The 10257-nt window shown below is 34.3% G+C and overlaps 1 protein-coding gene across 4 annotated transcripts; it reads right to left on the bottom strand.

Moving 5' to 3' along the window:
* Positions 1-510: 510 nt before the first annotated feature.
* Positions 511-8602, bottom strand: LOC130747080 (protein IQ-DOMAIN 5). Of its 4 annotated transcripts, none has more exons than XM_057599901.1 (7): positions 8317-8602; positions 6978-7090; positions 5780-6025; positions 5077-5304; positions 3898-4011; positions 1537-2023; positions 511-1025 (listed from the first exon to the last, which is right to left on the bottom strand). In XM_057599901.1, the coding sequence occupies exons 2-7, from the start codon at positions 7059-7061 to the stop codon at positions 865-867; spliced, it is 1320 nt and encodes a 439-aa protein (XP_057455884.1). In that variant the 5' UTR covers positions 7062-7090; positions 8317-8602; the 3' UTR covers positions 511-864. The 4 variants fall into 4 exon arrangements, with proteins under 4 accessions (XP_057455884.1, XP_057455883.1, XP_057455882.1 ...); XM_057599900.1 differs by having other exon boundaries at positions 5780-6028; positions 8317-8601; XM_057599899.1 differs by having other exon boundaries at positions 511-1028; positions 8317-8600.
* Between the last annotated feature and the right edge of the window lie 1655 nt (positions 8603-10257).

Raw genomic sequence — 10257 nt, 5'->3', positions numbered from 1 at the left:
ACACATATTCTTATTCTCTCTTGTCTTATTATAACAGGTTAAAATTTTATCTTGTTTGAACAAGTCAATATTTGAAGTGTCCAAACAAGTTATAATTTAGACTTATTTCAACTCACCCATCCAAGTCAGATCCCATATGGCAAAAACTACACCATTTGGACACATATTTTTCAAGTAACCCCATTTTAACAATTTTTTTTCAAAGTCTCTCATTGCATAACTAAACACGCAGAGTATAGAGTAATGGTAAATGAATGAATAGAACAACATGGTGGAGTGTACAGGGGAAATATTGTATCACTGCTCAGATCCGATTTGGTGTTAATTGTATTACTGGATCTGCATTTCATAAATGATAAATCAGACAGCCTAAATCAAGTCTCATCTTGTTCTTGACTTTAAATTTGAAGATATATACTTCAAATTTGTTCTCACCATCTCAATTAACTAATTAGACTCTTTTCATGTTGAATTCCTTCTTAGAATAACACAAAATCTAGGAACAAGACAGAAAGAAAATACCTTGCAACTTGGCCATAGCAATAGAATCAAAGGCAACAACACTCTGAAATTGTGCATTTGAACATAAATATACCGCTTTATCACATAATAACTCACAACAACAAATATGGATAATTACAACAGGTGTGTATCTACCAGGGAAATCTTATGACCATGAAAACCCAAGCCAATCTCAATAATCAAACCACATCAGCATCTTCTTGAAGGAGAGAAACATGTACATTGTGGTTGCAAACCCCTCAACAGTTTGCATGGTGCATTACAAGTGCAGACAGACAAATGTTGCCATGTCAGGATTTCAATGGAGAATGGAGTAGCTCCTGTTACTAAGGATGTCTGAAGCTACATAACCGTGGGCTGAGGAACAGATTTAGTAACATTCACATCCCCATCTCCTTTGAGCTTAGGTTTATCCCTTACAGGTTTTTGCGCGCCACGTGTCCCTTTCACATTAGTACCTTTTCTAGAAGGATATTTGGCTGTTTGAGCCCCAGGACCTCCCCCTGCTAAAATAGATGACAAACAAAACTTAGAAATGGCCCGTTCTAACCGGATTTAGCTCCTCAAAAGTGAGAGATTCACTTTAGAATGCAACGTAAGTCACTACACCCATTGATTGAGATACCCATGGTTCAGATTTTATGAACATCATTGTTTGTTATACATGTGCAAGTAAATTATCATAATCTCAATCGTTAACTTCCTAATCAATGGTTATGGTGACTTACTCAATTACTTTACTCTCTAAAGTGACTCTCTCACTTAGATGAGCCAAATGATAATCTAACCCAACCATTCAACAAGATTTGGCAACATCATATTGCTTATCATGCAGCCATATCTACCAGAAGATATTGACACTAACTAATAAAAAATGTAAATTAATTCCTTGGGGGTGTTAAAAACTATCAGTGACCAAGTTCTACATTCAACAAATTGCAATGGTGTTATGCAACTTGGAGAGATGATGATCTAATTATATAAAGAAAATGCACAGAAAGAGAACAAACTCACCATTGTTAGGCAGGGATAATCGCTTCTTCGCCTGTTTATCTACTTGCGCGATTCTCTCCTTGGGATTACTTTGAGATCTTGGAACTTCAGATCTTGTGTTGGCTTCTTCAGTGGGATTTTGAACATTTACATTAGACTTTTGTTTCACAGTCTGTGTGTTTGATGGCTCTAGCAAACCTACTGACTTACTAGATGAAGAATCACAACCATCAGAATGAGAGGGACCGGTTATCTGAGTAGCAAGGTTTGGATGAATACTTGGTGGAATCGATTTCGTGTTAGCAGATCTTAACTGAGGTTTGATTTCATTTTTGTCATCTATAGCTTCACTTCCATCTAGATTTACTCCATCCCTCATATTAGTGTCAAGAAAGCGATTCTCCCAAGGGCGTACAGCCATCCATCTTTCCAACCAATTCCAACCCCAACTACTTTTATCAGGTTCATACCCTGAAGAAACAGCCTGCTGCCTTGATCCAGCCTGCCACTGCAATAAGGAAAAGGAAAAAGAAATATCTTATGCTCAAAAAGGGTATTGAAAGAAGAACTAAAGGAAAAAATAGATACAATGTACAAGTAAATAAGAGGATAACAACTGACAGGGTCTACAATATTAAAATTCCGTTTGATTAAATGTCATCTTAAACATTCAATTTCCCTTGTAATCACCCTTCAAATTATTATAAAAATAAATAATTTGGAAAAATAAATATTGTCTTGTCACATTCAATAACACATTGGGAAATTAACATATATGTCCATCAATAAAAAATCATGAGTACCACCTCTCCACACCAGGTGCTGCAAAGATTCATGCTTTTCCTTAAATATAGGACACACTTGATTAAAACAGACGTGTCCAGGAATATTGCAAGCAAAAGTTGTATCTAAAATTCATTGACAAGAATTTCCAGGAGGGACCAATATAGTTGTAACATGGTCTTTATAACTACAACAGCTAGATTTTGTGGTGTGGTTCTTTTAAAGGTTCTTATCACCTTTTGTACAGCATAGAATGATCAGGATTATGAAACCAGAGCCCACTTCTATAGCATGTTGTTTCTATGTTCTTTGACTCGAAAAAACAGGAGCTCCGTTTACCTCCTCCTAAATCCTAATTACATAATCAGGGAATGACTAAGATATCCAACTATACAAGACTGATTCTGATATAGATCTCAGTGAATTGAGAAAATGGACACTACAAATGCAAATTTTACCATCAATGGACGAGATTCGCATTGCTTGCATCTCATCCTATTTAAATAATCAGAGAATAACTAAGATATCCATTTCCACGAATTTTATTTTGAACTAGGTCTCAGTGAATTAGAAAAGTGGATACTGTGATTATGAAGTTCACCATCAATGGATGAGGCGCACATAGCTTGCACCTTCTAGATCTATAAAATCAAAGAATAAATAAGAGACCCCACTATACAAGATTTATTTTGAAATAGATCTAAGTGAACTATACAAATAGACACTGCATGTGCAAAGTTCTCCATCAAAGGATGAGGAAATTCTTGGACAGAAGTTCCGTGTTCTTCCAGGACTTTCTTACCTAATACCTATCAATCACATCACCAAGTAACCCTATTATTTTATCGCATCATCATAACTAATTACAAGCAATAAAATTACCAAGCATAGTGTAATAGTGTTTACATCTGCTTTTTTCCTTCTATACTTGTATGGGAAAAATTTGGTCCATGTTTACCACTAGCACTCTCTTTTATAATTCTATAAACAAACTAGTTTAGGATGAACAAGTTAAGGTCTCACAATGACTAGAGATATGGCCTGATAAGTCCTTATAAATGGGAGGCCAGTCCTCACCTCCAAGCTAGCTTTTGGGGTAGAGTTAGGTCTAACCTAAATTCTAAGATGGTATCAGAGCTTATCCTATATTTGTATTGGAAAGTACCCATATATGGGCTACCTGCATATGTTTATTTCTGCAAAATTCCGTGCTCCAATGTTCAGTCTGGGTGTGAGGGGGTATGTTAAGGTCCCACATTGACTTTATGGCCTACTAAGTCCTTATAAATGGGAGGGTAATCCTCACCTCTAAGCTAGCTTTTGGGTAGAGTTAGGCACTTAGGCCTAACCCAATTTCTAAGAAACCAAAACAAAGAATCTATAGATCCATATTAACCAAGAAACTCCTATTTGATGTTTTGAACCTTCATATTTGCATACAACCAACTACCTATATCTATAGCAAACAAGGACCTGTTGAGAAAGATCAATAATACTATAATATGTTTCAGATTATTTCTTATCATGAAGAGAAAAATTAATCAAAGTTTAATTATTAGCCCACCCTCATAATTCAACGAGAAGAATTTGTAAATTTACCTGATGAGCTAGAGCATAAGCCATAGCTCTCTCACGTTTGGCTGCAGCCTCCTGTCTCTTTAATATTTTGGTTTGAATTTGTTCAACAGATCCCATACTGTCACACCAACCTTCCTGTATCAAACAAGTACGAGAAAAAAACCCTCTAAGTTATTGCTCACCAGTCACCACTTTCATGTTAATAATAATAGGTGACTTGAAAGTATATTTGAAAATAAAATTGCAATGTATAACACAGCAATCACTAATCTATGGCATACTGCAGATACAGTTGATCACAGAATTATCACCTTCGTGAAAAAACTGAGCACTAGTGGGATTCATAAATAACTAGATCAAAAGAAGAATTTAGTTGTGTTTTAGACTACACAATGGTATAAAACTTCATTTCAGTTAGTTAGTTTTGGACGCAATGATTTTTCCCCTGTTTCTTCTTTTCAATTCTTGTCTAGATTAGCCAGGATGCAAGGAAACTATCAAACTTCCCTTAGGTGTTCAATGTATTTGATTATTCTAAAAGAAGTTCTCGTCCAGCAATTTCGGTTCTTACTGCCTCGTCTCCTATTAGTTAGCTTGGCTACTTCTCTTAATTCATAAGCTGCAAAATCTTGCTACCTTGGTAGGTATCTCTAAAATAGACTTCTCAGACTCCAGTGCAGCTTTTCTTTCATTTGTCTCCCACGTCCAAGTTTAAATGTTCCTCTCCAGAGTAGGCATGTTTTAGATCAAATGGCATGCTGCAACTAATTGTTATATATTTAGTTTATCTAAACTTAGTTTAGTATCTTGCTTTAGTGAACATTTGATTTCTGATAACTATTGATATATCAAACGACAAATAACAAACAGGGACAGCATGTCATCATGGGAAATTAAAAAAAAAGAAGACAAAAAGCTAAAACTAAATAAAGGAATGACCAGAAAATGCCAAAAAAACATTATATCCAAAACCTCCATAGTATGTTAAGTTACAGATTATCACAACTTAACATTAAGTGGTCAAAACCAGGAAGGAAAATATTTCCTAAAACAACTATCTCAAACTCATGAAGCTCCATTTTTCAATACTTATTTCCCTGAGATTGAGAAATAGATAACAAAAAAGGAAAAGAATCATGAGAGAGATGATGAAATATCATATTAACAAAACAAAATCACTTCAGGAAAAGTACTGCTTACTTCAATTTCTCGAACACGGGCCTCATTTACAAGCTGTTGCTGGAATTTTTGTTGTGTAGTTTCACTTTCCAAGGCCAAGCGAACACGTCTTGCCCGAACACGAGCCTGAACCCTCACCAAAGCTTGCATACAACGGAGAGTTATAGCAGCTTGTTTTCTTACTGCATGGCCTCTTACAAGGGCTTGAAGCCTTACCAATCCTTTCAAAGCTCTTAGTGCTCTTCTGGCCTGATAGAAGGAATAAAAGTTGTGAGCTTGGTCAAAGTTGTTTGCAACAAAACTATTAAACTATAAGCATAAATTTCAGAATAATAAAGGAATATATCGGGTGTTGAAAAAGAAACAAAAGAAGGAAAGAAATTTCCCATGGATATGAAGCACATTTCAAGATAAACAAAATTAAATTCTGATCATAGCAAACTAGAAATATAACATCCTATAGGTAGATATTGTCATTTTAGTCTACCACTATGATACCTGATTTTTCAGCTAAAAATAACTTCAAACGGATAAAAGTGATACAAATGAAAGTAAAGTGTACAAAACAATGAACAAGATATCTTCTAGAAGTGTAAAGAGGGAAAAAATGAGAAAATGTTACTAAATCAATACTGCCACGCAATACCAAATGAAATAGATGAAGTAACATATAATTTTAGTTCAGACTTCAGATAAATTAAACCAAACTGAAGTGAGAAATTACCAAAAATCCTCGAAATGCTGTTTGAATGTATGTTGCAGCCCATTCCTCCCTCATGACTTGATGATTATATGCTGCATCCTGTGTTTGTTGTGAGGTGGAAGGTAAATAATGGGCATCAAGGTTTGATTGCGAATTTGCATGATCTGCATCTCCAATAGGTAGAGTACCATCACTACCAAGCTCTTTCTGAAGTTTACTATTGTCAATTTCGATGGAATGCTTTCTCCGATGCCGAGACTTGCCAACCTTCTAATCATTGAAAAGTTCAAATTTTGAATTCATTTTTTTTATGATATGTAACATATAGTAATACAATAGGCAGAAAGAAGAAGTTCCCTGAGATGATACATTATAGAAATACGCAAAAAGTCTGCAATAACTTATTCATTTATAGTCTAATATAACAATACGGAAAGTAGAAGAACAACATGGAAATTTCATGTCAAGTCTTGTAAAGCATTCCCAAAGCTCTCATTATTCATAGTGGTGACAAAAGAGAAAGTTCTGTCGTTGGCAAGAAAAATGATTGTTTGTCAACCGGGGTGCATGCTGCATAGTTACTATAGAAGTTAACATGGAAATTTCATGTCAAGTCTTGTAAAGCATTCCCAAAGCTCTCATTATTCATAGTGGTGACAAAAGAGAAAGTTCTGTCGTTGGCAAGAAAAATGATTGTTTGTCAACCGGGGTGCATGCTGCATAGTTACTATAGAAGTTAACAAGGGTAAATAAAACTATTACAGTAAACTTCAATTACTTTAAATGTCTTATACTCTTACTTATATATTCTGTGACATTGACATCAGAGTCTTGTGCATTGAGATAGAATAATATCACTAAAAAAGATTAGAAAATACTTGGAACACACAGAGAGATATCAGGGTTTCCATAAATTTGCATCACACAACAAACAAGATTAGAAAACTAATGCGCATGTATTCATTACAAAACTAAACAAGGTAGTAATTTCCATAATACTACATTCTGAAGGTGATTTAAGAGCTTCACGATGAGGATTTAACAATGATAGACTAAAGTTTCAGGTCCTTAACTGTCATACAAATCTTTTTATGGAACCAAGTGATAACACAACACTTAAGCCCAAAACACCATTGTGATGATCACTAAATGTCAGGAACAGAAGTATAAAGGAAATATAAGAAACTAAACAGAGAGAGAGAGAGAGAGCTATACTCACATTTCCATTCTTCTCTGAAGATTCAGGCTTCTCTGATTTCTTTAGACCAACCAATGCTTTAATCCACTTCCCCGGGACACCCATATTATCATTCACTTTATATCAACAAATACCTGGCAAAGTAATTTTATATCCAGGTCAGTGTAAAAACTATTGATTATTCACCCAACCATAATTAAGACAGAAGGTGAACTTCATTGAGCTACGAGGAACAGGAATGATGAAGCAAGTAGCAAAAGATCAATACAAACACACCCTTAACAGATTAAAGTTACTTAAATGTTGCAACTAATTTAATTTTGCCATAGTACCAGGTCTTCTTGTGACCTTCCTAGTCTGCATTGGCTATGATTGATGCTATTTCTTGGTTTCTAAAATGCCAGTAGTCCACTAGATTAGATTCTAGGCCCTTTATTACCAATTGATCAGGACATGGGGGTGGGGGTGGCAAAACAGAGAATATTTGCAGTCGAAATAGGAATGACCAAGTAATGAATAGCTCAAATAACCAATACAAAGCCAAATTTGGTGTTATAGGAGATCAAGCATTAGTTTCACATCAAACCACATAAGGCCAGCCAAGTAAGGTTCTCTCAATGTGATGTTAAACCCCGGATGAACTTTTACTTCCCTCTCCTAACCTAAACCATCCTAAAACATCTGTCCTGGACTTGTGTCAAAAAGAAAAACTGACGGTTGCTGTGAATGGAAAACCTAATGAAATCCAAAAGCAAGTTATTCCAGTTCCAGAGAACAATACTGTGTAATCATATCATAGTATCATTGATCATTCAAGTGGAGAAGCAAATAATAATTGACATTACTAAAAATGAAAACATTATAATAATCCAACACTATCTATATTTCCTCACCCTTATCTATCCAGCAAAGCTGTCATAGTTCCTTCACACACCTACCTCTATCAATAAGATGCACACAGACATGGCAAAAATGTCTTTTCAACTCATATACAGGGAATTGTATACCATACACGAATCATTGCTTGTAACACCAGGTATAATTAAACATCACAGTCACAGATCTCACAACAATTGAGATAATGGCAAGTAAACATACTACTAATAACAACGATGATAATTGATAACAATCATTAAGCAAAGATGATAATTGATAAATGATTCGGTTGTTTCTAAATCAACTCAGTTTGACATAAAATCCCAACATACTTAAGAAAACAGAACAATGTCCAAGTCCAAGTTCAGGTGTGAATTATCCAATGTTGCAAGAAAAAGATTGAAACTTTTTGGAAGAAAAAGGAACCCAATTGGCTAAAAAAGGAGAACAGATCCAGAGATGGTAAAGCTGATGCTGAATTCACCTGAAACACTGAAACTGATGAAAGAGGGAGAGAGAAGCTAAATCCAAAGCAGGAGGAGATACAGATACCCTTTTACTTAAAGCCACTGATTCATGAGTCACTGAATCAAATACCGCGTTTTCTCATCCAAATTCTGCAGCAGCTTTGAGTTGAAACTTGAAACTTGAAAGCAGTTCCAATTTCTCTCTCTCTCTCTCTCTCTCTCTTTCTAGTTTCTATATCCAACACCTTTATGGGATTTTGAGCTTACTTTAGTTGTTGTTTTTTTTTTGTTTTTAAGATTCTTTTGTTTGTGTTGTTGTTAAATTAGAATACATGATTGATGATAGAGGTTGAAGGAAAAAACAAGTGCCGGCAAAGAAGACAGGTGTCTACTATCGTGCGCCGGGGTAAATGGAGAGCAGAGAAAACGATGTCGTATTGGGATCGCTGAGGAATTGTCACTGTCACATGTATGTCCCATCCATATGCTTGTGAGGGCCGTGGAAGAGGAGTCAATCACGGGAACACCTCTAACTCTAACAAATCCAATCCCCCTTCATTATCATTATTCTAGTACTAATTAATCAACTTGTTGTTGTTTGGTTATCAAGGTAGTAAGTAGGTAACCACAAAGGTAACCACTATGCATTATTAAGGCTTCTTTTGTTTCAAAACGTGTTTCTAATATGAAAATAATAATGTTTTGTTCCCATATCTATACATAGGTGTGGATATAAGAAGAGAATAGATCAAAATAAGATATATGATATGATAGAAATAAAATAGAGAAATTAAAAAAGAATGTGGATAAAAACGTGGTTGAAGAGCATACTCAAGTGTAACTGAATGAGTACTCTTAACCAAAATCTAAGGTGATATAACAAATAAGTCAACAACACTTTTGGTGGATAACTAAATTTTTTAAGCATTTAGTTATTTTGTTCAAAAAAAAAGTTAAGAGTTTGATTTGATCCATACATTGGTAATAATTTTCAAAAATAAACATGTTCACAAAAATGCTAGAAATACACTTTTTTAAAGAAACGCTTCAATACACTCATTGTGATTAGTTTATATTTTAAAAAGACAACACATTTTAAAGAAATGAATGTGTTTTTAACATTTCTCTAACCAGAAATTCAACAAATGTATAAATTCCAAATCCAACACTCAAGTGCAAACTTTTATAATTAAACATGGAATAACAACTCAAAAAAAATTCACATAAGACTTTCTATAACTGAAAAATAACCAAAATTCAACAGAAGATATCAATAGGGTCACAAATTAAAGAGGTCACTCAACAAACAATTTGAATGATTTGAATTTGAAAACAACTCTCACTCGTGAAAATTGGCAAATGAAAATAAAACAAGGGTAAGTTACAAGAGAAAGTTCTTGTTTGATTTCAAATACGTCGGGTAGTATTCAAGCTGAAAATAACTCAAGTACATCTAGTGATTACTCAAAGGAATAATGCTTCAGTGAGCAATGATCAAAACGTGGCTATTTGAAAGTTTAAACACGTACGTCAAAGAGTATTGATGTTGACAAAAAAAAAAAAGAATGAACAGTGATGTAAGAAGCACTTGCAAATAAAAATGAAGAAATACACTACAATTGATTGAAAGAAAACATAAAAGCAACAAAATGTTATTTAAATAATCCATCATTTTAATGTATACAAGTAGATTGAGGGATAAGTCTATACAATACAATAATAGCATCAAACAATGGATAAACTCATGAGATTAATTTCTATGCACCGACGGTGTAAAAAGTTTTACACCATCATTAAATCACAACATTTCATTTTCTATTTTAGATATTATTAAATTCAAAATTAATTGTGAGCTAACAAAATGGAGGGATGTGATTGAATGATGATGTAAAACTTATTTACACCGTCGGTGCATAGAAATTAATCTCTAAACTCATTATGTATTTTTTTTGACAGGC

The sequence above is a fragment of the Lotus japonicus genome, chromosome 3, assembly GCF_012489685.1.
Source record: "Lotus japonicus ecotype B-129 chromosome 3, LjGifu_v1.2".
Lineage (NCBI taxonomy): Eukaryota > Viridiplantae > Streptophyta > Magnoliopsida > Fabales > Fabaceae > Lotus > Lotus japonicus.
This window is presented reverse-complemented; position numbering and strand designations above follow the sequence as displayed.

Excerpts from the sequence above, each read along its gene's own strand:
- LOC130747080 (XM_057599898.1), bottom strand. The coding sequence starts at position 7,061 with ATGGGTGTCCCGGGGAAGTGGATTAAAGCATTGGTTGGTCTAAAGAAA. Across the intron at positions 6,029-6,977 it reads CTTCAGAGAAGAATGGAAAT|AAGGTTGGCAAGTCTCGGCA; the intron begins GTGAGTATAGCT and ends TTCAATGATTAG. Across the intron at positions 5,305-5,779 it reads CAGCATTTCGAGGATTTTTG|GCCAGAAGAGCACTAAGAGC; the intron begins GTAATTTCTCAC and ends TCCTTCTATCAG.